Source organism: Dryobates pubescens, chromosome 6 (assembly GCF_014839835.1).
Source record: "Dryobates pubescens isolate bDryPub1 chromosome 6, bDryPub1.pri, whole genome shotgun sequence".
NCBI classification, from domain to species: Eukaryota; Metazoa; Chordata; class Aves; order Piciformes; family Picidae; genus Dryobates; species Dryobates pubescens.
In genome coordinates, this window is record NC_071617.1 from 37,593,442 (window position 1) to 37,621,143 (window position 27,702).

Consider the following 27,702-nt stretch of genomic DNA (forward strand, 5'->3'; position numbering starts at 1 on the left):
CATTTCTCTCTGAAGGGGCTTCTGAACTGTCAGTACTGGTTATTATTACTAGGCACAGAAATTCCCATTTTAATTAAAAACTTTATTTTTAAATACATTACAAAGTTTACATGTGCAATGCTTTCACTGCAAGAGATTTTGCAACACTCTGCTGAGCAAAATGGCTTCAAGCAAAACTTGACACTCTTCCAGTTATGTTTTGTTTTTATTAAAACTATGTTACAGAAGATGCAACTCAGGCATTTGTATTCAGAAGCCAATTACTATGTTTACCTTAGGGAGAAAGTATATAGTTAATTGTTCTAGTTAAGTGTGTGGTTCAATAATGACATTAAACATTTGGGGTAAGACTGAAAGAAACGTGACTCCTAATTATACTTGTATTCACCAAAGATGTATTATAATTTGAGTTAATCTTTATGATCAAACTGCTTTTAAAATAAGGCACAGTCAGAGAAGTATTTATAAGGATTGGCTACCAATCCAGTTGTGCCTACACAGCCTTCTTGCTGGTCTGTCAAAAGTAATCTGAAAGCTGTTTTCCCTGTCTGCTGCTGAGACTTTGAGAATAAGGCAGCGTAATAAGGCAACTGAAAGAATGGACATGTGAAGGAGCTCGGCAACTGAAAGGAATTCTGAACATCTGCAAAGTAGTTCATTTTGTAAATGGAGCATTCACCTGTTTATTTAAATGGTGGCCAACTGTGTGATAAGGAAAATAGAAATGGTGTGAGCAGTGCATGTTTGCAAAAGGGTATTATAATAGGAATAAAGATGATGTCTGGTATGCTTTCAGGTGAAGACTTTGAATGTTGTGGAAGTCGTTGCACACAAAGATAATATAAATTGAATTCTGAAGTTCCCCTCTACCACTCAGAAAAGCTGAATGCACCAGGACTTTGCCTGATAGCAGGTGAAGCAACAGGGAATGAAATCTCCATTTAGATAATGAGACAGTACTGCCATCCTACTTTGCATTTCTTATTAGAACAAAAGGAGGACTTCAGGAATGATAACTCAAGTATACTACACCATTATTTTGGCTGGAAAATAGTTTGGGACCTCTTAAGATGATGATGTTTACAGACTATGAAACAATTCTACCCAAAGAATGGAAAGAAATTAAACCAAAACCAAACAAAAACAACACAAAGAAGCAGCCTTACCTTTCCCTCCCAGTTAAATCTGTGAGGAATAATTGCTGGAGCTTAGCACTGTATGGCTTCTCTGCCCTATGAATGCCTGACAGAATTAAAAAATAAATGAATTTCAAGCTACTGTTTGTCTTTAAGTAATTCCAAATAAAAAGACTGCATCTATTTCACTTCAACAAACATACTGAGCATAAAAGTCATTAAAAGTGTAAAGTATATCAATTTGTATCACCTACTAAAAGATACTACTTTTACAGAGAACTGTATAACTAAGAGTATACAAAAGCTTTTTCAATTCTTTTGCACAGCTGAGCTCATAGTGCAGGTTTAAGATTATTTTAAAATCTATAAATGAAGTAGTCAAAAATTACTGAATATAAAATGCATTCTTAAGTATTTCACAGCAGCGCCGAATTATCTAGCGTAAGAACTGAGGATAAAGGATGTTAATGACAAGTAGCCACCAAGAACACAAAGCAATAAATTTAAATCAGACTATTTTAGGTTTGTGTAGCCCTTTATTAGCAACTAAAATAGAAGATACCTGTTGTACATCATGGGTAGTAACTGACTATACTGGAGTTTTATTATATTCTAATACAGGTTCATTTATAAATGCGTTGTTCTCCTTTTTGATTAAAAAGCTTCCACCCCTTTTCTTCAGTTTACAACTTGCGAAACTATTCTGAAAGCTGCATACATGTGCACAGGTCTGCAAAGAGTGCAAATTTAGGATATGGTAAATGCTTTACATCTTCTATCTGTAAGGACTGTTTGCCACCATGCCTCCATAGCCATTATCTTTCCCCACCCCACCCCCACCCCCAAAAAAAAAGGGGGGAAAAAAAAAGAAAAGAGAAAAAAAGATCACAAAAGGTTTTGATACCAGCCTTCCTTCTGTTGTCCTAGACAAGAAAGCATTTTTAAATGAGTCAAAACTAAGGAAGGACTACACCTACTACAAAAGAAGAGAGTTCTATTAGTTTGAGGTTTCAGTATACCCAAAGACCAAGGACTGTATCTTTGTAAGGGCTAGGCTGGGACCCCGTATACAGAGTGTGTGCAGGTGCCATCCCTGAGCATTCAGCAGTTCAGTGGACCATAAGTGCTCCAGCTGCGTAACTCACTGAGCTGTCTTGCCAGTTTCGACACTGGCTTGACTGAGCATAATTCAAAAATGAAAAGCTCATATTCATTCCATTCTTCTGGAGCTCACTGATAGCCTGAAGAGAGAAAAAAAGGAAAAGAGAAAAAAGCTGGTTTTAAAAATTACCAGTGAAATTGTGACTTTCTACATCTCAATCTTCTCCCCTCTCCCCAGGGGTCCTTGACCATCTCCCACAATACAGTAATAGTATATGCATCTCCAAGTAACTTGTGCACCTAATCCATTTCTGTAGTGTTTCATTCACTGACACTCCCCCCACTGCACTAGGTACATCCATACAGTTTATAGAGCAATGTTAAACAACCTTTCAAAATAAATCCTTTGGGAACAACACTTTAGTTCCATAGGGAATGTACACAGAAACACAGATGTAGTGAATAAAAAACAAATAACAAAACCACCCACACTACGGACACCTTTTAGATAATATTTCTTCCACTAAGGAAAGAATGTATCAAGACAATTTATTAAAGTGTGATTATTAGCAAAAGTGAATGAACAAAATTTTGCTCAGATTCGCTGCAAAACAAACCACCACCTGAAGCTGAGTTGGATATTTTTGCAGAGTTGTCAGAGTACTGAATTTTGCTACATGCATCCCCCGTATTGGCAGTGCTCACACAAATCTTTATAGACCCTAAAGTTCCTTTCAATGTTCTTCATATAGACTACATTTCCAGTGAATTAAGTTTTCCCATTTTTAAAAGATTAATGTGCTTCCTCTTTCAGATTTGAATTACACCAGCTGTGACCCAATTTAGACAACTAAGTGAAGCCAGGTTTATGTCTCCACTGCATCACCAAAGCAGAATAGGGTAACTAGTAAGTACCAGTTAATCTGAATTCTAATTGCCCTCAATTTACAAGTTCACACTGCACTAATACAGAAACAATCTTTCATCATATCTGCAGAACCCAAAAAAGCTGCCATCACAAGGCACTCAACAGCCAGCTAATAGCAATACAGAAAAAGAAGTATACATTTTTGCAAGTATTGATTCAAAAGAGTAAGCATGTACTTCTTCAGGGAGATGAATTTCTTTATTTAGGGGCAAGAGAAAAATCAATTAAATTCAAAAGGAACATGATACCTCGTTTCCCTTAGGAGAAGAAAGAGCTGAAAACCCTCAGCCTTTGCAAAAGCTTAGATTTGTCTATGTGCAACACATGGAAATAGAGAACACTTGGAAAAATAATTAATTCAAGACTTCATTTTAGAACTAAGGAATACTCCAGGAATATTGTGTTCAAAACAATGTAAGCATTTTGCTAGAGATTACATTTTTCAACAAATCAGGAGTTACTTACATTTAATAATACGCCAATAGGATGTCTTCCACATATTGTATTATGGTATTTCTTCAAGTAGTTGCTAAAAGATACAGGATCTAGCTGCTCTATAATGCTCATACCCTGAAAAAGAATCAATAGGAATAATTACTTCACACATTCGCAAGTGTTCATACATCAGCTATTTATGACAGCAGGGAATACTTCAGGAGGGAAAAAATCTCTACTTTATACCAAGGGAAGCTCAGCATGTGACCTCTAGCTTGTAGTCCTCTTGTCATCCCTTGCCAAACCAGAAGTGCAGAAGCTCTTTCAGAGCTGTCAACGATCCACAGATCCATGAAGCTACATTTGCAAGTAAGTGACACTCGTTAAAAAAGCTCCTCCTGCAGACTAGCTGATCCCCACATCCCAGGGTGCCTTGCATCTATAGTATTTTGTGTAGCTATAACCAGAAAAACTTACTAAATGTGCAAAAGAGCAAGAAATTTTGCCTCCATCTCCTCCCTGATAACTGAACTCAGGGCTGAACACTTGCCTGGGACTTCCAGATATCAAAAACCCTAGGCAAATCATCAATATACACACATGCAATTCAAGCACGTAGCAAGTGCAGTGTATCCTAGACATATCACACATGGAAGGCAGTTGACCTGCACAAAGACTGGCCATCTGCACAGAGTGCAGAAAGCAGATCCAGAACATTTCCAAAGCTCTAGAAAGCTGGAGCATGACAGAAACTTCAAGAGCCAGGAAATGGTGCTTCCTCTTTGCATGAGGCAAATACACATGTACTTCATCTCCATCCACAATGAGATCCATGATCCTGTGGAATCACACTATGAAAACCACCAGATGTATGGAAAACAAAACCTTCCACATGTACAGACGTTTGCATTCTTAAAAGCAAAAAGGATCCTACAACTCTAGATACAGCCTATTCTTACTCCATCCACAGAGCAGATCAATACCAGGAAAGCAGTTTAAACCAAGTCTAACTTAACTATTGTCTGGGCTTCATCGTGGCTTTGCCATTTTGCCTGTATTTGTCTCCATTCTCTTGCATTTTTTCCTTTGTCTCAAAATTAATTCTTGAATGAGCTCCAGACTCCCACTAATTCATTAAGATATTTAGCTGTGATCCTTAAATGCAGCTGATGGAAAAGGAAGGTTTTCCTTAGAGACTGGAAAACAACATACTTTGCATGAGGACAATGGGAGATTGGTATCAGAAAGTGAGAGAATTTCTCCTGAGGTTTCTGCAATTGTTCCAGCCCTTTCGCCTGCTCTTGGGAAAGCATAGGTGATAAAAGGAGAAGTCACAGTACAGGAAGCAGTCAGTCTGTCTGAAGTCTCCACCTCAAAAGTGAAACTTCTTGAATACTCTGCAAGGGCGTTGGCTGATCTGGCAAATATGCTAGTTATTCAGACTGGATCACAGCTCACAATTGAGGAGGTGGAGATTCCCAGGAGAGTCTGGGAGGATTAGAAAACAGCAACCACAACCACTACCTTTGTGTACTTTTAATTAAAACCAGATGTAAGGTGAATGCATAAAGAGATCAATTTTATGGAAAAATAAAACCAAACTATGCTGACTGAATTGCTGGCAAGAGCTCAGTTCTCCCAGGGTCATGGAGAGCATGTTTGGACCCCTGACCAGCTGTTAACTCACTCCAGATCTATGGAACCTAAATAAGTGCCAAAAAAGTAAAGGTAGCTATTCTCTAACTAACATGATTATGTAGATATCATTGAATCTGCAAAGCTGAAGCAGCATGTCTTTGACCATCCATTTACTTGTGAATTGTACATGTGAATACACAGCTAAAGAAAGCAGACTGAAACTTAACTACATACTCAAGTGAAACTAAACAAGCACAAGGCATTTATTCAGATACTGAACAGCTCATGAGAATGTTTTATCCATTTGTAAACCCTTTCATTACTTCTTAGAAGTGAAAATGGACCCATTTTATAGCTGTAAGTCACTGGAACATACTGGGCAGAGGCATTTAAGTTGTTTGTCTCAAATGAATGGACATGGATTTAACAGAATGCCTAGTAAGCTCATTTCAAGGCACAGTTCAGCACTGAAACATTTAGAGCTATGCAGTTCATCCCAGCAACTGCTAACAGAGCTCCATACATCACAGACTGGAGACAATCCAAAGAAAATGGATATTAACACATGTCCTACAAGCATTCAGCTGTACTGAACTTTTCAACCATTTGGATTTACAAAAAAACCCACCCAGACCTGTGGCAGAGGAGCGAAGACTAACCAGGCTCATTCCTCACTCTAGAACGTTGTTACAGACAAAGGAAACATTTTTGTCAGGTTGTGTTTTATTTTCCCAAAAAGAGAAGGTGTGAAGCTCGTAACTGTTGGTATTCAAGACTCAGCTAGGCATGCGTTAGAACAGAGTTCAATACATGACAAAACGCAAGTGATTGATAAAAATGCAAACGATCAGACAGTTCCCCAGTGTATCACATGGTTATTATTGCACCACACAGAAATTGTATCTCAGTTACTGTAAATGGCATCTACAATATCCTAACACAGTGCAGTTAATATGACTAGAAGCATTTACGTTCTTAAATATCCCCTATAGGATCAAGTATCTACAAGCTTACAGAAAAAAGCCCAAGCAAAACAAAACAAAGTAAGTTCTGGAGAAGAGGAGGCTGAGGGGAGACCTCATTGCTTTCTACAACGTCTGGAAAGGCCATTGGAGTGAGGTGAGGGGGTGGTCCTTCTCTCTAGTAACAAGTGATAGGATAAAAGGAAATAGCCTTAAGTTGCACCAGGAGAGGTTTAGGTTGGATATCAGAAGAAGCTTTCTCACTGAAAAGGTTCTCAGAGACTGAAACAGGCTCCCCAGGGAAGGTGTTTGAATCCCCATCTCTGGAAGTGTTTTACAGCCACAGAGATGTGATGCGGTTTAGCACCGGCTTTGGTAGAGTTAAGAGAACGGTTGGACTGGATGATCTTAAAGGTCTTTTCCAACCCAAACAATTCTGTAAGTCCATAAAACAAAACAAACACACACACACCCAAGCAAACAAACAAACCCCCCCCAACACAACAAAAGAAGCAAACCAAACCAAACACCACCACCCCCAAAACCCAACCAACCAAAACACCACACCAACCCACAAAACAGAATAAGGCCCATGGGCTTATTTTGTACTATGCTCCAATATTCCTTGGCTGCTCAAGTTTAAGTTTGCTGTCAATTACTTCAGCCACTTATTCATACCTAAAAAAATACAAACTTGTAGCACTCTTATGGAAGTAGAAACAAACCTGGTCTTAGCACTAACCAGTCCAACTATCTTTGCATGTGTGAGTCACTCAAGACTAGAAGGTAAACAACCAACAGGAAAATTATTGGCTAGGCACAGCTGGGAGCTGGGCACCCAGGCATAGAGCAGTGGTCTTGCATTATGCCCAAGCTAAGAAGCTTTTCCAGGCTGAAACACTGTAGAAGGTGGTGGCACACCTTAGCAGCGTGGTGGAAGCTATCAGAATTTAGCAGTCTATTAGAACCACTTGAGAAGCCACCCAGGTTGTGCACTGCTCCTGTGTAGCTCTCCTCAGTGCCTGTGTTATCCTCCCCGTGCACTGCTCCTGTGTAGCTCTCCTCAGTGCCTGTGTTATCCTCCCCGTGCACTGCTCCTGTGTAGCTCTCCTCAGTGCCTGTGTTATCCTCCCCACTCAGCCTTCAGGGTAGCAGAATCCTTCTGTTGGTTCGAATGAGGCATAAGGTTTCAAACAGATAAAATGACCAATCTGGCAGTGCAAGCAAGCAGCCTGCATCTTCCTGTTACCATACGCAAAGAATAATTACTCTTTGATGATGCCTTACAGAATATTCCCCCACTTTTATTTAAGAAGGTGATAGGTATCAGGTTATGATATACAAACAGATCATTGCAAATCAGCTGCTCCATTATAACTCTTTGTTCACAGATTCTTCCTTAAGTCACCCTGTTAACCATGGAGCTGTTTACTCCTCTCACTGTCACTGTGGTACCCTAGGGGTAACAGCATGAAGAGTTACCACAGAGAAACCTATGTCTGCCCAACAATATTTACTACTCTGTAGTTTTCTATGCTGGAGTCTAAATGCTCTAACTTGAAAAATCACAGCAAATAAAATATCTCACAGCAGTTACAAGGTTTGTAAATATTCAATGCCTGACCTTGTTCATGAACTAGCAAAAAAATTATCATGCATCTGTATTCAAGGTCCAATCTAAATACAGAAGAGATTGTTGTCCTCCCACAAGAGCGTTTCTAACAAAAAGTAATTTCATCTTAACCAGAATATCTCCCTGGTAACAAAGTGCTCAGCCAACTGCTTTCCTTGTACTGGACTGGTAACAACAGAGGTTAAAACCTCTGAGAAGAGACAAACTGTACTAAGACTAACTTAATGATATTTTCTCTGTGGAGAGGCCTAGTGGTTACAACAATCCAAGTTTCTTTAGCATGCCAAAGGACAAAAAATTTCAATACTTATCTAAGGAAACAAGAATTAGCTGAGTGGGACACAGAGATAGGAATAAACCTCTTCCAAAAGCTGAAGAATGTGACAGGAAGATGTTTGTAGCATTGTGGATAGTGTCTCAAGTGTACCCACAATACTGCTAACAAGACATTTCTGAAGTTTACTGAAAGCAAAACCTACTCTTTACAAAGTTTGACTATAGAGTCATGTGTTCACATATGGCATGATACAAACAAGCACGCAGCACATTTAGTTTTCCAGTTAAAGATTGAAAATTATATGCCTACTGTTTAATAACTATGAGAACACTTTTTCAATGTGACAAAACCCATAATGTCCTTTTGGCTCAATAGCTACTAAAGGAAAGAGTTGGTGCAGCAATGTATTCACTAAAACTAATTAAATGCCAAACTCCAGTCTTTCACCATAGAAATCAACAAGGGCAAACTAATGTTTGCTAATGCACCTTAATCTGCTCTCCTGCAAAAACACTCAAGTTCCAATCCTGAGACTCTGTAGAAAAACCACTTGTCTTTCATAGAGAAACCGTTCAGCTGTCAACAGAAATTATTAAACGTGGGATAAATAGAATGAAGGTTAAAACAAAGGGGTTAATACGGGTAGGCAAAGCAAAAAACTCCAGAGGTGTCTTCAGCAGATAGAGGATTTATTCCTTCAAGGCAATTAAGGAAAAAAATATAAAATGAACGTGCCCTAAGTAACAGTTCTCTCTTCTAAAACATTCTACAGGAGTTACATAAATGAGCCAAACAGTTGTAAGCAGATTTTAAGGTTACATATTTTCAGAAGAACTACTTCGATTCTGTGCCTTGAATACAGTCTTGAACTTTTTAATTTAAAAAGCAATCCTTGGCTCCTGTGACTGCAAAGCAAATGCACCATTACTGGCATCATCTTTATGTATTTAATGCCACTTTCAGACATTTGCCAAAGCCAGAATGCAGTAGGGTCTACTGCTTTTCCTCAACACCTGCTACAGTGTGAGGGACAGAGGGAAGACTCCTCCAAAGAAAAAGGTAACTTTGTTTTCCTGACCAGCACAATCCCCTTACAGCCCCTCCTCCTCAAAATGGATGTTGCTAAAACCGTTAGGATAATCCCAACACTTTTTCAATAGGCAGGTATCAGAGCTGTCAAGCCTGAATTATTACAACACTCAATTCATAATTCTTAATGCTTCTCAGAAACATAAGAGGGTATGTGGACAGGAATTACATTACACTAGGGCATTTTAGGTAGGCAAACATGCATTTATTCTCCTAAACTATGCTTATTGGGTTATACCTGTAGTATGTTGTGCAGTCAAAATGAAGGATACTGGCTAAAACCACATGAGGAGTTCTTATTGTGGTAAACAAAATAAAAGTATACATTCAATAAAATAGCTAATCTCTAATATTTTGCTACAGAAATTTCTAAAGTGTTCAAAGAAATGTAATAAACAGGAGAAATTTGTTAGTTAGTTCCACCAAATCTGAAAACTTACCATTTTATCTAGGTGCTCAATGGATCTATAAATTTCTCCTTGGGATTCATCATAGTAACTGTAACGGAACCTCTGACCTTGAAACAAAAATCATGTATAAAATAAAAAAGGGAAGAATCGTAGCTAAAACACTCCCTAGTGCTTACTAAATAATTGAAATAATAATATTTTCAAAGTAGTAATCTTCATTTACTTTATATTTTTTAGCTCCACTGAAGAAATTCTAGGGCAATCACAGCAGCAGCCCAGAAGTGAAGTAAGAGATACAAGGCAGGCAGCTATATTCCTGAAGGAAAACCTATGTGCAAATGACACTGCAGTATCACTTACTAATTGTTTGTTATTGCCTTAGAATCCAATCCCATAAATTAAAATGTAAAGCAACATTTCATTTCGATATTCCACTTGACAAAGTCAGCCCTGGAGTAAGGCTACTTCTGCTTGCACAATAACCATTAAGGAAGGTTCAAAGGCCAAGTTCATGATAAATGAACAGTTCCAGATGGTTCATTAGGCACAACAGAACCCAGATCATTCTTATATACCTCCACGTATTCCTCAGTTCAAAGATGAGTAAAATATTACATAAAATTACGTAAGTTGACCCAAGATGACAATGAAAAAAGAGAAGCAGGTCTGTTGTGTAACATAAAAACATCTTTCTGAAGCAGTCCCTATTCTGGCTATTTTCACACTTAGAAGAAAAATAAAGTGTTAAAGTAGGACAGAAGTCAAGGCTTCTGGAGTCCTTATAGCTCTGCCACCAAGATGAACTGGGATAGCTCTGACAAATTGGCATAGATACTCCACCTGCTATCTTACCCAGCAGTAAAAGGTATAAAACTTATTTCCCTCAGGGGGATGGTGTAAGTCCAGTGAGTTTTTAGGTAATTAGTTCTGCAAGTTCCTTTGAAGTGCTTAAAAGAAGAGCAAGAAACTCAGACACTAATTTCATTGCAACAGTAAAGAGATGTATATAAACCCATACATCTTCACCATGTATTACCTGTACTACACTGAAAACATTACTACATTAATATTTTTCATCTATTATTCCAGATTAATAAGATTTTTTTTCTTTTTACCTTATAAAGGCATTTAAGTTTCAAAGATACATTTACCAGACGTTAGAATGTTCAGTGTTTAACAAAATACATTGTTTGAAAATTACTACAAATGATTCATCATACTGTTATAACGAAGAGATGGGAGACTTACCCCAATGGCAAAAGTCAGAAGAAACCACAAAGAGGTTACTAGGGTCAGCTAGGTATTTACTGAAGAGTTTTCCAAATTCCTGCTCTTTTGACTCACTCAGTGCTCCGACCAACACAGGAATAATAGTAAACTCATCCTTATGGCTTATAAGCAAAAGAAAAGAGGTTGTAATTCAAACAACATCTGAAGATTTTTTTTTTCAGGGCTTGTTAACTGAAATTGCAGAATTGTGTAAAAGAGCACTATTGAACTGAAGATACAGTTAATTTGGTATGGTCATACTAGGAAGTTGTTTCAGAACCTGAAATTATTTCAATTCCACAAAACACATCCTCTCCCAAAACAGAATTTATCTTTGCTGCAAAGTGAAGATGCTAAACAAAAAGAGACAATTAAACCATCCAAAAAGTAAGAATCTTCAAAATCTCCATGTACAGATGCTGCATATATGTTGGGTAATTTTGCAACATACATGAAAATGCTGAAGATAACACCCAGATGTATACTGATACTCCAGGGAAAATGACAAATACTATGGAACAAGAAGTTAAAATAAACTGCAAAACAAACCAGAACCAGAGGTGGTCTTGCAAAAACAAAAAAAAAAAAATTATGTAATCATATCTAACATTAACTCTATTAAGTCACTATAAACATGTAAACTTGTTTATAAAAGTGTCTTCCAATTTCATCATTGAGGTGTTTGCTCCACTCAGTTTCTGTTACAGTAACTAATACACTCTGATGCTATCTTCCCCAAAATTTTTATTGGGGGGGTGGGAGAAAGTGAGTATTACTCACCATATAGGATACTACATACCATAAGGGGTATTATTATTTCCTACAGCACTTCAAATGCAGTTCAAACATTTAATGCACATAACGGTCATTCTGGTAGAAGTAGGAATTAACCCTAGTACCTTTCCATGGCTTTAGCAGTATAAGGCAAATGCATTTCAATACTGTGTTCATCTTCATCTGTCTGTAGTGACATACGCTCAAACATTCCAGTCTTCCACAATTCTCCATAAACTGTAATGAATTAAAGATTGATTTTAACTATTTTTGGTTTAGTGCTGTAAAGCAAGCTCCAGTGCATGTTTATCAGAACATGCCCACTACATCAAATTACTTGCCTTCAAGAACTGTCATCATAAAACTACTTGCTTTTAAATCATTTCAGGATTAAAATTATGTTCAGGTTAAGATATAAACATTCACTTTACAGTATCAGAGTCTTAAATTAGGGACTTTGATAGTATATTGAAAAACAATCACAACTGAAGATCTAAGTAACACAAATAAAACCTGTGAAAAATACGCATGCATTTGCACAGTCACTGAATTCCCATTTTCACAAACTACCCTATCATGTTTTGTAAAAAACACAAATTGCTGATCAGCTGAGCCACTGTTGAATGTGCTGCTATTTACTACAATTTATTGTTAAATGAAGCATGAAATCTAAAGACTATGAAAACTAATTAAATAATTCACACTTAGAAGTTATCTTTTCTGCTCTCAAGTGCACTTGGTGATCCGCAGAGTCGTATCTACGGTTTGAAATCTCTCCAGTGGATAAAGGATTTCATGTGGGACTGTGCCTGTGCTTCAAAAGAGACCTACAACCCCCAAATAATTTATTACCTATAGAAATTTCTGCAGGCACTATGTAGAAACCCTGCTGGATTAGCCACAGTTGTGATGAAATAGCAACTAGCCCTTGTGAAAAAAATCACTGTGAAAGATTACTCAGGTACACCTGAAAACACATGGAAGTCCAAATCTCTACTTTATCTTGATTACACCTTTAAGCTTATTCTAAAAGACTGGTATTTCATGGACTAACAGTTTTTAAGTTCTGCCAGTTAAAAAAGTAGTCACATGCAATAATGGATCCAATAAAAGCAGCTTTTTGTTCCTCTATTATTACTCTATCAGAAATAACCTCAAATTAAGTGAAGAACTGTCTTATTTTGCAGACAGAATACTTCACAGACTAATGGAGTAGGTGTGTAGTGAGCTAGAACACAAATGTAATTTTTAGTTTGAAAACCCTTTTAAAATTAACTTGTCAAGAAGCACACATTCTTTAGAGGAAAGATAAGCAAAGTCTGAGAATTTCTCAATTGCAAGAACAAGAGACACATTAAGGTTATAAAACACAGCAATGCCTGCAACCACCAGGATCTTTCAGAAGTTAGCTTTCATTGCAGTAATAAGGGATTTATACTTGTACGCCACTTAAAAGCAATGAAGAGACCAGTAAGAATCCTCAGCACTGCAGTACCACAGTTAATAGTCAAGCCTCAACAATCTTCAAGATGTAAGCTTTATCATGCACTTACTCTTTTGGTCAATTCGAAGATCATACAGAGGTGTTCTGTAAATGTCCACACTGGAAAGTGCACATCGGGAAAGGGGCACGTGATGGGAAGGCCCAAGAATGAAAATTTTTCGGCTACAATTAACACAAAAGCCCACAATTTAGACAACTGCTGTCGTACAGAGACTTGGTTTAGAGTCATAAGTTTACTAACAACGTACAAAGGAATACTGTGTGGTGGTTACCAACAGAGTTTTACTCTGCTGTGTTAAGGCCACAGATCAATCCATGACCTAGCCTTGCTTGCTGTCTCAGAACTGATCCTGAGATCAGTTCAACAATGCTTCCCACAGCCTTAAACAGGCTACATATAGTCGAGGGCACTCACTTGCTAGAAATCTGTCTGACTGGATTTGTTTGGATGTTGAATGCTGTGTTACAGCCCCTTAGAACAGAGTTTTGGATTCACTCCTTCAACCAACACGATCTTCAGCTACACACCACCTTCAACAACTGCAGGTATGTGCCCTCAAATGAGGATTATAGATTTATCACCTACTCATTTTTTCACTTATTTACTTGATCAGCCTTACTTCAGATTTCATCAAATTCAAATTTAAGTCACTCTCAAATGCTGTTTTTATTCAGCTGTTGCATGAACAACAGGGACTTGGACCTTCACATTCATAGCTTTAGCTGCAAGCTTTCACACGTCATCATGATGTTATTTCATCAAGTCCTCAGTTCCTGGCTCTTGATTAGATGTTAAGGGTCTCCTGTCATGGGACTTAAACAAAACAAAACAAAACAAACTATAGGAAATTCGGCTTTTCAGAGTCAGGATCATACAATCTTGTTTCTGGCACTGAACTAACGGGTGGGAGACATGTAAAGTTGGTTGTTGGTTGTTTTTTTTTCCCCTTACATGTGGAGTGTTATTCTAACACTAAAACTTTTTACAGAGCTCATAAAACCAAAATATCTGAATGTGCAATACAGATTCTAAATATCCCATGCAGTAAAACAGCAACTGATCTAGAAAGTTCAATCAGCTCCATGTCATTGAATATGGGGAATACAACTTGTTTGAGAAATTTTAGAGAATGTAGTTGTCTGTCAAACTAAGTTATTTTCACTTTGTTTACAATCATTTAGAAAGAATTAAAACCACTGTCTTTAAAGAGCACTAAAAAATGTTATTGCACAACTATGCAACTGACAGACATTGCCAGTTATCACATAAACATTGTAAATTACATACTTTTAGTAAATACTGGAAAGGCTTTCATTTTTTGTCATGAAAAAAACCCAAACATCTCAGTGAGCAGAACGTTAAGAATTGTATTCCTTTAACCTAGAATAACTGCATTCATATTTTCAGAGGCAGGTGCAGACTACAGTAGTGTGTTGGGTTTGTTTTCTTTAAAAAGCCAAACACTTTTGTGCTGTTAGAAACAAGTCAGTTTAAAATTATTACAGCAAGTAACATTCATTGACTTCAAATATTATATACACACACTGGTCACTTTCTCCACAGCAGAGAGAATCCTGGTAGCATTCAGCCCATAATCCTGCACTGAAAAACCAATGCAGAATCATGATCAAGTATTTTAATACACTTTAAACCCAAACCAAGCCTCCCAACAAAAAAGGAAAGGTGCACTGAGACCAGTAAAAAACAGCTTCGGCTTTTATAAAAGCAGTGGAATGTCAAGCAATGAACCAGATTAAATGTTACTACCTACAAAAAGGAACACCTTTAATCCCTCCCTTCTAAACAGTTAGTTACCAGTAAGTCTTAATAATTTTTGACACTATTGCTTTACATTTTCAACAATACATTGTTTTTTTCTTTTGTAATACAAAAAATTTGAACGTTTATGATGTTAAAACAGAAGGGATACATAAAAGCCTAAACAGAGTACAAAATTATGAGTACTTTGAGGTGCAGGAACATAAAAAGAACATTAAGTGTCTCAGAGAATTGCAGTGGCATTGTCTTACACCTTGTAACCAAAAGACTTTAATACTTACGTAATATTAGGATCCACTTGTTTATAAGCATGGGCTGCACAAGATCCACAATAGGTATATCCTGCATGGCTGCAAATCCAGGTGTACAAAATATTAACTTGTTTAATATCATTGAACAGCTTAAATATGTAGATATTGCTATTAGAAGTTAATACATTAACTATTATTTGTCCCCAATGGTCTAGAAAGAGCTGGAGAGCACTGCTGCAGTGCTGGATGTACAAGAGTCTTTCAAAAAACTATCACTGATGGTTTACTTGAACATTCATAAGTAAGCCTTCAGATCAAAGCACCTTTTGTTACTTTTAAGATACTAGTAAGCAGATTACACAATTGTGTATTATCAGAAGCTCATGATGATGCTAAGAGTGCAGCCAGGGGACAAGAGAATAGCAAGCTGCTGAAAACTCTTCTAACCACTCTTCCGTTACTGAATACCATGACCATAGAGGGCTCTAGCAAAGAGACTACAGCTTGCAGCAGATAAACAGAAGAGAAGTGTTCTGCATTGAAAAACAGTACCTCTGCCACAGAATGAATGAGCACAAGGAAAGGACTGGAACGCAGCATAGTAGCTTTTACTGCAGGGGATGCAATACATGCTTTATCATTTCCTATCACTCTGGCCTGGAGCCTTTCATGACCTGTGCACGCTCCAAAAACATTCATAATTGTTCTAACTACTTGTCTCAAATATCACATCCAAATCATAAGACCCCTTCCCATCAAGACTGTTAAAAACAGAAGAATCTATTTACATTGCTAAAAGTAGTAATTTCAGCTAACATTCATTCCCCAAGATCCAAGGCAGAGTGGTGAAGAAGAGCTCATAATCACTCAGCTGCAAGTCCACAGCAGAAGACTGCCTCTGTTACACAGAGCTTGAGTCACATCACCTCTGGAACAACTGTGACCTTAGGTAAACAGTTCTCATTCATTTTAAGTCAAGTATGTGCAACACCACCACAGCTTTCCAGATGGTCTTTTTATACAATGCTACTGAGAATGGTATGTGCTGCAAGTCCTGGGACATATATCACACTTGAAGATACAAGTTCCCCATTGACAGCACTGGAGGATTTTATGTTTATGTCTGTGTGCTCGCATGCATATATATCCACAGAGGGATACCTGAAGCAAGTTATCTTCAAAACTACCCTGGGGTTTTACTCCAGTGTCACCTCACTCATTCTAAAGAGCTTAGAAAGATACTAACGTACGTACTGAAGAGAGACATAGGAGACTGAGACCTAGTGAACTAGCAAAGTATGTTATTTGTCAAAAGAACCTTCTGAAAGGTTCTCTCTGCTATGGTCTTTATCCTCACTCGTTCGCAAAAGTATCATTAGCCACATCCCATTTACAGGTGGGAAAACAAAGGCATGGTTAATGAAACAATTTGGTGAGGCCATGGGAAGACCTCCAGCAGTTCTGGAAAAAGAACCTAGGTTACCTATAATGCTCAGATGAAAGGCCTCTTCCCTGATATTCCTGTGAGAATGACTTAAGGCAGATATGGGACAATTTCTTCAAACAGTAAATCAATGTTACATTAACACGGGAAAACCATCATATTTAAGTTGCTTTTTCTAGCGATTCCTTCCAACTCATAGTAAATAGGAACAACCAACATTTTTTTATTATAGCTCTCAACTACCTTCAGGAAATTGAACTCCACCTAAACAGTATAAATGATCCCCATTTCTGCTTTGCATAGCTGAACAGTATTTCTTCATTTTTTCACCTGTCTTACTGGATCACGAGTGAATGTTGCGTTTGCAGTCCATCACCAAAAGGAAATTAATATACCAAAAAGTGCACAGATTTCTTCCATTCCATGCCATATCCAAAATATGGATAAAAAAATTAAAACCAGGATATTCCTTTATCCAAAATACTAGCTTTCAGCACTTTTCAATATCACTCAAAATACAGAAGCATTTAACTGATCAAGTATTGTATATACTAAAAACAATCTTCAAACTTACGGTGCAATAATGGCTCTAGCAGGTCTTTTTGTGGACTGTACTTGAGAAAGCCAGCCTTCTAGTTGTGCATTCAGCTGGGGTCCTATGAAAAGAAGGAAATACTGAAGCCATAAAAGAATACAAAATACTTCAAGAACTAAGAAATGAAGTCCAGAAATTTTTAAATAATCTTAAACATCAAAGCAAACCCAACAGGCCTCATGTTGGAGGTTACAGTAGTAAAGTTTCAAACTCCTAGTTCAGGAAGTTAATTTATTGCATATCCACACACACACTTCTCAGATTCTTGCTCTGTGGATTAATGCACATACCATTTGATCATTAGAAAGGATGGCTGCTGATCTCAAGAGAGGGGCTGACAAATGGTACATTTCCCACATTTGCAGAATCCAGAAGTAAAAAAGTTAGGACAATCTACACCAAGGGACTTTGATATGGAAGAACAGTGTAAATAAAAAGACCTTGCATACTGACATGACACCAAATGGTTATGGTATTTAGTCCTTTATTGTTACCAAAGAAGCATAAGAGCAGAACAAAGCAGACTGTAACCTGGAAGAATTGTAAATACAAAGGAAAAAACTAAAAATCAGAAGACACCATGCTTACACTAATGTTGTAACAACATGAGTTACAAATACATAAACATCGTAGCAATATTAACTTTGATAATTGGTTAACCCAACATTTAACTGTGTTGCTTTTTTTTTCTTTTAAACTGAATTCTGTAACTCAGCAAGTAAAAAAAATTCTCTATTCAATTAGCTTACAGGTGATAAAAAAGCCTTCTAGAAATACAACATTAAAAAACCCCAACAAAAAAACCCCCAACAAACACAACGCCCATATTTTGGTGTTATTTTCCCGTTACAAAGAAGCACTTCTGATGTAAAGCTATTCCTGAAGAAGCAAGTCTGGCAAATACAGTGCAACATTTATTATATGAAAGAACACAAAAACTTCCAAGTAAAATTCATTCACTTGCTATTGTTGTAAGTAACGTGTCATTAACAAAAACAGATGCAGTTGTCTCAGTTGATATTATGTTTTTGACAGAACTGTATGTCAGCAGAGTTTATCTGTGAAGTATGGTGCAGTAAGCTGCTTGTCTTCTACCATGCACGTTGTAGATTTTTGTATCTTCCCCATGCAGGTGTAAAAACCAACTGCCAGGAAAAGTCAAATCCAAATTAAATACCTAAAACTATTTCACAGCTACGTTCCAAACAGCCCAGATCTCAAGCTGATGGCTCTCAAAAAACCTGACAAGATCAAAGCAAAGATGTCAGCTTTCACAGAAGATAGTCAGTCACTCACCGGTGATAGCCGAAAAGCTTTCTCTAGAAAACCTGAAGGGTCAGGGGGAGGTGTGTGTTGGGAGTGTTAAAGCAACCATTTCTTATATAAAACTTTTTGTTAAATTATTTTTTAACAGAAAAAGGGATTACTTCTGTGGTTGTAAACGATTCCCACCTTCTCACATGAAGAAGGTGAACTAGTAAACACCGTTTCCCTAAGCCTAGGATCACCTTGAATGCCTCAGTTGCCCTCTACATGTAAGAAGGCAAAAATGACACTGATTAGCCACTGTCACTTTTCTCATGCAGTGACTTTATCAAATGATGACATTTTCCAGAAAAAAAAAAGACAACCCATGCCAATTTTGTTCTGCTGCTTCTGTTGCTTGTGTAAATGAGAAGCAGTAGGTACATGCAACAGAGATAAGGATAATGACATCTTAGAAAATGGAAGCTGCTGAGGGGAAGCTAGAGTAAAAATAAATAGATCTCTATTTGCATCCTTTTCCTGAGCTAGTAGAAAGCTATTAAAACAGTGCTCTATTACAGTCTTACCACTTTTATTTTTATATACTTGAGTGAAGACACAAATAACTTAAAAGTTGACTTCCTCATTCTTCCCAAGTATTTTCCATATGAGGTTAAGAGATGTAAACAAAACATGACTGCCCATCCTGACCCATTCTCCTCAAAGATGAGGACCCAGAGGCAGCACAATAGCAGAAAGGCCAAAACCTCTCAAGCAAAGTGACAGACACCCAAGGCACTCTTTTCTCCAGCAAAGCACAGTGCTTGCCCTTCCTCCATCCCTTCTTTAGCAAGGATTTTTGATTAAGAAAGTGGTTAAGGCGATTTGTCTCTGGTTAAGACAAATGGGGTAACTCACCAAACAGTTTAAAGACAAAGTTCAGATCACAGGTAATTTTCTAAAATTCAGTAAGATTGTTCAAATCTAGACAAAATGTCTGATATTACAATGTAGTACTAAGATGCCCAGGTTTGCTTAGTCTGCTATTGTAGACACTCACTTTGACAAAGTAATAAACATTTCTTTTCCTAGCGGCAGTAAAATAACAGATCTGCACAGATGAGGCTTTCAGCAACCTGGTCTAGTGGATGGTGACCCTGTCCATGGTGGGGTGGTTGGAACTAGATGATCTTTAAGGTCCCTTCCAACTCAAGCCATTCTACGATTTTATGACCCAAGGGATGAAACTTCTGTCACTGAATACTTAAGGACCCGGTAACACATCTGCTTTCAGATTTTCTCTTTACTCCAACTACAAGGTGCCTTTTAAAATGATTAACTACAACCTAATAAAAGTCTGCATTTCAACTGATGCTTATTTGTACTTTTTTTATTAAAGCATGTAACCAAATCTCTCTCTCCAAAGGACTAATAACATATTCACCTGACCTTGTAGCTAAAGGAAAAAGAAATAAACCAAAAAAATCAAACAATCAAACACCACCCACAGGGGCTGACAGGAGTATAAGTTTACCTGCAGCTTCTCATGCTTACAAATACTTTAAGGTGGATATTCTAAAACTAATTTTCTTGTTACCAAATTAGCATTGAGTTTTTGCTGAAGCATTCAGATAGGTTTTTCTTCAAAATTCAAAAACATGACAATTCTTTAGGCTAAAGTAAAAATATTTGGATATATAAAATATAAACAAACCCACATTATTGCAGCAGAAATGCTCTACCATAAGGAATTTTGTTATAGGAGATGAGTAGCTTCTTCAGGAAGAGCTCTGTAATTGGGTTTAGTTCATACGTAAATTAAGTTAAATTGGGGGGGGTAGGGGGGGAAGTATTTGCAAATAGTCATGGAGGTAACTGCAGTAAATATCCATCTCCTAAACTGACAAGAATGGGTGAGGAATAGCACTGCCATCTATGCATCCTGCTGCAGTGGCAGGAGCTGCAGGTAGAAAGCCCAGCTTGAGAAAGCTTGTAGGATGAGCACAATAGAGTTTTTAAGGCTAACCAAGACAGGAGGATAAAAAGGCTTATGGATACAACAATCAATCCACTTTAATACTGTAAGATCATACCTTTTATTGATTAAAGGAAGATTAGATGACAAAATATGAGCTTCACTGAAGTACATAACATTAAGATCTACCTTTCAATCCTATGAAGTGAGGCATAAATACAGGTATGCAACTAAAGGATGCTGACATTATCTGTGGATATTTCACATCCTGTTTTGTTTTGGAAATGGGCAGCAGTTATGCCAAATTTAAAGTAACTGAGTAAGTCTCCACTGGTCAAATTTATGGACACAGCAACAGGAAACATTTATTCAAATATCTTGCCTAAAATGATAAATCATTTTTACAATCCACATTACTCTTGCAAAGCACTATAGTAACTTAGAAGGAATTCTTCCACATTAAATCATGCCAGCATTACCCAATGAATCAGACATCTGGTAGTTGCACACTTAAGTTCATCACTTCATTTTCCAGCTGCTGTGGTTCAGGGTTTATGGACTAAGTAGGACCAGCACATTCTTTCAACAGCCAGGCTCACCTCCTTGCATGAGGCTGAAGTGCTTACACACCAGTTGTCAACACAACATAATGAAAACTTGCGTCTCTCCTGGCAGCCATTACTAGTGCAAAATCTACCTTTTCAGATTGGTAGGGAACATGCAGTGCTTGTTCTGAATATTCAGTCTCAATGGCTTGCCTTTTTTTTACTGGATAAGCATAAGCCTCAACCAAAATTCAGAGCATCATCAGGGAATACCGTTCATATCTCCTCTGGTTGCACATGTACAGCACTTGCAGCAATGCAAATAATGCTGGAGCACAAAGACAGTAATGGTGCAGTCCCCAGCTTTCACATTTTTTCCCTGACTGCTTTTGCTTGTCTAAGCATGTCTCCTATCCTATATGAGCCAATATTTTTTTTGTGAGCCTTACTCCTTTTACGTGCCTTTACCGACTGATGAAAAAGGCTACACCTCAAAAATACTTCTGAAAAACATTACAGCATATGTACTAAGAACTAGACAAGTCTTTATTCTTGTAGGGTGTTACAAAAATCAAGGTAACAGCAAAACCCTAGGGGACAGCACAGAGTTTAATAACTGGAACTAAGGGAACTCTCCTCTCCACAACTTCGAAGGTGAATCCAAAGCATTTAATACAGTTATCAGGCAAACGCCAATTGCAACATAACAAAGGACTAACTAGTTTCTCTTCTTAGTTAAAACTGCAGAGAACTGAAGGATTGATTAAAAAAACCAACAGACCCCACTTGAAAACAAACACACATACACACACCCCAAACTGTTTCTGCAACAAATTCCAAATCCTTGAATAAAGAACAGATTTTATCTATGCAAAGACTAAGGTTTGTCAAGAATAGACAGCGATTTCCAATAACTCACGCTGGTGGGCACATTTTCTACTGCTAGCATATGCTCTCTTCCAATACTGAATATTGATGAAATGGTGAAATTAGCAGATATTTACTTATGCAAACTACAGGGCTGGGTAAAAAAGACACTAGTAAAGATTACACCAATGCTACATAAACTCCTACTATACAAATTGTATGATGAACATAAAACATCAGGTAACACTCGAATGGGGGAAATAAGCCACAACCGAAATGTTGAAACCTGCTTTGGTGGCAGTTCTCACTTGAATGTCCCAGTTTTCCAGTATTCTGCTAGGTTTTGGTTTGTTCCTTTACTGAAAGTTACTAAGAAATAGATTTTCAAACTGTAATGTCACTTGGTAAGAATATGCACCTACATGCTTTATAAAATACTTTAGCTGTTGAGTTATTCAGAGATCCAGACAAATGAACTTCTGTTTTATAGCTCTGAGAAAGTGATTTTAGCTCCAAGACGTGCAAAATGTAACCTGCATTTGTAGAATTATTCACTAAATGATCCTTGCTGGCCTATTTTAACAATACCAGGACTGCACCAAATATGAAGCTCTTTTTCAGTTGCAATTGTACAATGAAAATTGAATCTACATTATTTACTTGTAGTATCTTGGCTGTGTCTAAGTGATTCAGATAGAATTAATAACTTAGAAATTGTATTTTAAATTACTCCACTATACACTATTAAACAATATTAACACTGTGTTCCATGATTAATGCAAACATGTTAAAATAGTGGCCAACTTGAGGAGAAATGATAGTTTCTAAACAGATCATTCATGACACATCTGCCTTTTCATTTATTTTCTCATCTGTGTAAGTTCTTCAAGGTATTAACCTTTCCAGCTGACCTAGACACCATCATACAGACCCTCAACCCAAAGGGAGAGTCGAGTCTTGGGAGACAGACCATTTATTTGGCTCATGATGAAAAACAGCTTTGAAGACAATAAATGCAATGGCCTTTCAAGCCAACACAGCAATTACTCTGCCAACTCACATTTGTGTCAATAAGCCTAGGGAGATTAAAGCTCTCCTCGTTCAAAGGACTTGGCATATGCTACTAGAAAGAACACCTCTGACCACTATGACTTGGTCAAAGAAAACAGAGAAATAAGCTATATCAAATACAGGGATAAATTCATCTTTCAGACTAAGTTTCAGAACACATACTATTGCTATTCACACTCCCCCTCAATTAAATTTTACTCCTGTGATGTGGAATAGCCTACTAAAAACCTTTCTGTTTTGACTCTATCAGCATTCCATTGACTAGGGAGAAGTTGAGACAAGCCATATCAAACACTTTATTAAAGAATGGTACAGCATTCAATTAGCACTTCCAGGAGCCAGACAAGGCAGGCCAGCTGCCAGTGAATAAGCCATGTTAAACACCCTAATGTGCGACATCTCACTTGTAATGGCTTGCTGTACAGGAAAAAAAATGCACATAGCCTAATGTTTCATTTCATTTCAGCAACACATGGATTTGATTCCTCAGAGAAGTGAACCATCACTTACAGAATCTGCTCACATGGAGGAGTAAATCAGGAGAGAACATCCATACACTGTCCCACAAATAGTTCACACTCAGTGTGGCATGGCATTTCCCTTATATTTCAGATACTTCGTTTGTATCTAAGAATGTATCTGTCCTGCATTCAGTCATGGAAAATGATACCATTTTTGTTTCAAGTTGTCTTTAATCTTCCTCTTCTCCACTGATGGTCAAAATTAATTTCTCAAGAGCTCTGAATACTCCCTGCAGGAGCAGGACTTTTCCCCCCAAATAAATCAGAATGCAGTACTTTTCACTATACAATGATGCTTTATTAAAAAGGAGATTTTAAAACAATCCCAAAATATACCCACAGACACCCCACAAAAAGCCAATCAATGCAACAGCAGTGCAGCACGCTGATACTTGTATATACATGGTATGTTTTTATCTAATTTTTGCAGATACAATTTTTCTTAAGTACAGCAGTCGCCACTCTCTTTGCAGTCAATAACCCCAACCCCTGCTTCCAGGATGGTATGCATCTACCTGGATGTTTGGTTGGTGTTTTACCCTCAAGTACCTTGGAATAAACTGCCACTTAAAAACCTCATCCCTCACACAGACTCTTCAAAGTACTTTCATACATAGCAATTTTGAACATATCCTCCAAAAAAATCATGTTTCTCATTACTCTTTCAGACATCAGCACCTTAACTATGGAGCAGGATGACCATTTTCAGGACATCTGCTTGCCCTATGTAATCTAAATTAGCCCTGCAAAAAGAGAGCAGTTTTCAGGAAAGGAAAAGCTTAAATGTTATCCAGTTTATATACCTAACCCAGTAAGTCACCATCACCCAAGATGGCAAGCATGAAGAAAGTAGATATGAGAATTTGACAACACAATCCCCTGAGAATCACAGGGACACAGTAAGTAACAATCACAATTCAAACTCTAATCCCTGCCTTGGCTCCATCTTTGAAGCTATGCAGGTTGAAACCATGTGGTAAAATTGATTTTCTTCAAGTAATACAACTGAGGAAATGAGCCAATGTTGTAAGTTTGAAATAGCAGCTGACATTCAAGTTTGGCTTAAAACACAAGAAGATTTTAAGTCTGTAGTGAACAAATGCCATCTTGGTCACCATTTGTCTCCTTTTGAGTTCTGATGGACCGTCCTATATGGCACACAAAAATTAACACCCAAGCAACGAATAATGTGTATTCTCTGTCTTGCTGAACAGCAAGAATTCCTGCTCTCACGTTCCCTATGTAAACAGGACAAGATAGCTCCATAAAAAGAGAGAAATATAACAATCCTTGCTTGTTCAAGGAAAATCCTACACAGGAAAAGCGAAATGCAATTCCTAAACCTCCAGCCTATGCAACATTAACCACTTAGCTCCACCACACACACTGTAGCAGTTAACAACTGTCAGAAGTACAGTCATCATAGTTATTACATGATTCAAGCTGGGTTTTTTTAATGCAGTCTAAGCATCTGGGCAACCAGCCCCATGTCCTCAATAAGCAATACCCAGAGGGCTGCCCAACAGCAATGGGAGCAACATGGTTTTGGATGTCCTATTACAGATGAGTAGTACTGGACAAACTAGTCACACAGACTCACCGCGGTGCAGTCTAATAAGACTATGCACTGAACTATTACGGGGAAAAAACCCAAACTGTCAACCACAGCATTTATGACTCTTTTAGTTATGATTAAAAGAAAAAAGTACTTATTTGCAAGCATCCAGCAGTAAATTGGTATGAAGTGCAAAATTTGTGTATCAGCTCAACTAGCCATTCCATGTTGCAAATCCATTTTCTGATGTATTCATGAATGGAAATAAAAATAGCACAAGCAAATTGGGAAGTGTAACCACAAAGTTCCAACATTTTGATGTCTGAACATTTAAATCTATACCTTTGACATAACTTAGGTTATACTAGATATATAGAAAGCACAGAACATTTCTAGACCACTGGAAAAAAAAAAAAAGTAATTACAAGCTATTGACACTGGATGAAGATTTGAGACTACTTTGCAATAGCTGTAACAATTATGTTTGGAATATTAAACTCAGAAAGAAAACAATCATCCTTTACTGTTGTATCGAAATTGCTAACCCACCATTTGAAGCCCAGCTACTTACCTCACAAACTACCTCTTCCTATATTACATTTCTTTCCTTCCAATTTTTGCCTCATACTCTGTTCACTAATTTGTGGAGGACCGAAGAACCTGCACCTATTACAGCCAAAAGAAGCATATGACTTCTCACATGTAGTCCTTAAACGTCAGGATATCGAATGTACCTCTTCATATTTTGAAAATATGTATCCCCCCCCTCCATCTGAACTATTCTTTAGAAGAACCTTTTGTTCCTAAAGCTAAAGTTCCACCTAAGCTTGTTCACCTGCAGTTTCATAATAATCCGTACTCCTGAGAACAGCTTAAAGACCATCCCTTACAAATTTTGTTATTAACAGCTCCAAAAATACAAAGGTGCATCCTATCCACAACAGCAGAGTTCTGTCCCAAAATCAAAGAATACTTTATTTTTTCCCCAAACATATGTCCTATCAAAGCATTATTACGAGTTTCTGTCCTTTTTTCAGTTTTTGGGAGGTGGGGGACGGGGAGAAAGGAGTGGTAGCCCTCCCTTCAATGCACGATGTCTTTATTTCTGCAAATACTACATTTTAAACAGACGGAGCCCATTTGTAACTTGACATTGCTACTAGAAAAAGCGCTCTAGAAGGAAAGACAGAAGCTCATCTGGAACTACAAGAAGTGAAATAACTTCCTTATTTTTCCCCCATTATATCGCCTGCCTTTTAATGCTGCAAAACACCCATTTCCGCTATCTTCTTCCAGAAGGAAAAAAAAAAAAAAACCAACCACCAAAACCCAAACAAAACCACACAACACAATAATTAACCCCAAACCAACAAGAGCACTCAAAAATATCGAAATCTGTTCGCGTGCTCGCACATTGCCTAAGTGCAATATTCGTTATGAAGCACAATACACAGGCCGGCTCTACCACCACCATCGTGAGGCACTTAGTTACAGCAATGCGCGTCCCTAAACCAGGGGTAGGTACACAAGGAGCGCCTGAGAGGATTGTTCCAGCCCTGGCCACGCTTAAACACAGGTTTTCCGGCGAGAGGCGCCGCTTTACTGGCTCAAGCTCCCGGGCCGGGCAGGACCGGAGCGGCCAGCGGCGGCCGGCAGGTGTGCACATGCGATGGCCTCCGGATGCACAGCGGAACACCCTCTCCGGCTCTGGCCACCCAACTGACCTCCTAGGCCGCTCTCCACCTCCAGCAGGGCCCAACAACCCCTCGGACCCTCACCCCCTCAACTGGGCCCAGAAGGGCCACAGCCCCTACCCCTTCTACTTGCCCGCATGTGCCGGCGGGGGCGGGGCTGACAGCCCCTCCCCGCACCCGGTACCGACCCCGACAGCGGAAAGTGCTGATTCAGCCCCCCATCCCCCGCGTTGCTGCGGGCCGCGGCGCCAATACCTGAGGCTGTGTACCAGCTGCCGGCGTGGCTAGCCTCCCGGCAAAGCACCCGGTTGGACATCTTGGTGCCGGAGCTGCCTATGGTGTTCGGGGGAGGCGGTAGGGGACGGGCCCGGCCGCGGCGGCGGCGCTGCTCCCCCTCCTCCCCCGGCACGGCCCGGGCCCCGCGGGCGGAGGCGGCGTTGCCGGCGGCGCCTCCGGGAGGGCGGGCGGGCGGCGAGCGGGAGGGGGGCGCGCGGAGGCGGCGGGCGGGGCGGCGCGGGCCGCGGCCGCGGCGCCGACCTCTGCCGCAGGCGGTCGCCCCGCGTGAAGGGGAGGAACGGAAGGGGGGAGAGGGGACAAAGCCCGAGGCAGCCGCTGCCGCCAACTCTGCGCTGGCAGGTGTCGGGGGTGGACGCGAAGAGAAGGAGGCCGCGGCAGCACTGGGTTTGGCCCAGCTCGGCTCCCGTGGACTAGAGGCCACACAGGCACCGCTCCTCTATTGGGCACGAAAGCAAAAGCCTCCCCGCCATTGGCTACTCTCGTCCACCGTGCCCGCCCACCGCTTTGACAAGCGCGGAATAGAGCGGCACCGCCTCGTGGGGGCAGGGGAGAAAAGGCAGGGTTGGAAAGGAGGAGTCCCTCTCGGATTGGCCGGCTGTGTTGCCGTGGCGATCGCTTATGGCCCTGCTGATTGGCGGGGCTGTGTCTCCGTGGTGGAAGGGAAGATTACGAGCGCAGGTCAGATGAGGGGAGGTCGGTCCCGGGT

General features: G+C 39.1%; 1 protein-coding gene across 1 annotated transcript; it reads right to left on the bottom strand.

The window, feature by feature from the left end:
• Positions 1-2,000: 2,000 nt before the first annotated feature.
• Positions 2,001-27,412, bottom strand: MEMO1 (mediator of cell motility 1). Its single transcript, XM_054162336.1, has 9 exons — positions 26,955-27,412; positions 17,206-17,287; positions 15,218-15,286; positions 13,206-13,318; positions 11,778-11,889; positions 10,858-11,000; positions 9,640-9,716; positions 3,631-3,735; positions 2,001-2,377 (listed from the first exon to the last, which is right to left on the bottom strand). The coding sequence occupies exons 1-9, from the start codon at positions 27,013-27,015 to the stop codon at positions 2,246-2,248; spliced, it is 894 nt and encodes a 297-aa protein (XP_054018311.1). The 5' UTR covers positions 27,016-27,412; the 3' UTR covers positions 2,001-2,245.
• Positions 27,413-27,702: the final 290 nt, after the last annotated feature.

What these genes read in the sequence shown, in the direction of transcription:
- MEMO1 (XM_054162336.1), bottom strand. Translation starts at nt 27,015, where the DNA reads ATGTCCAACCGGGTGCTTTGCCGGGAGGCTAGCCACGCCGGCAGCTGG. An exon ending in CAAGTGGATCCTAATATTAC is followed by an intron (nt 13,319 to 15,217) that starts GTAAGTATTAAA and finishes TGTTAATTGTAG; the next exon opens with CCGAAAAATTTTCATTCTTG. An exon ending in TTGAGCACCTAGATAAAATG is followed by an intron (nt 3,736 to 9,639) that starts GTAAGTTTTCAG and finishes ATTCTTTTTCAG; the next exon opens with GGTATGAGCATTATAGAGCA.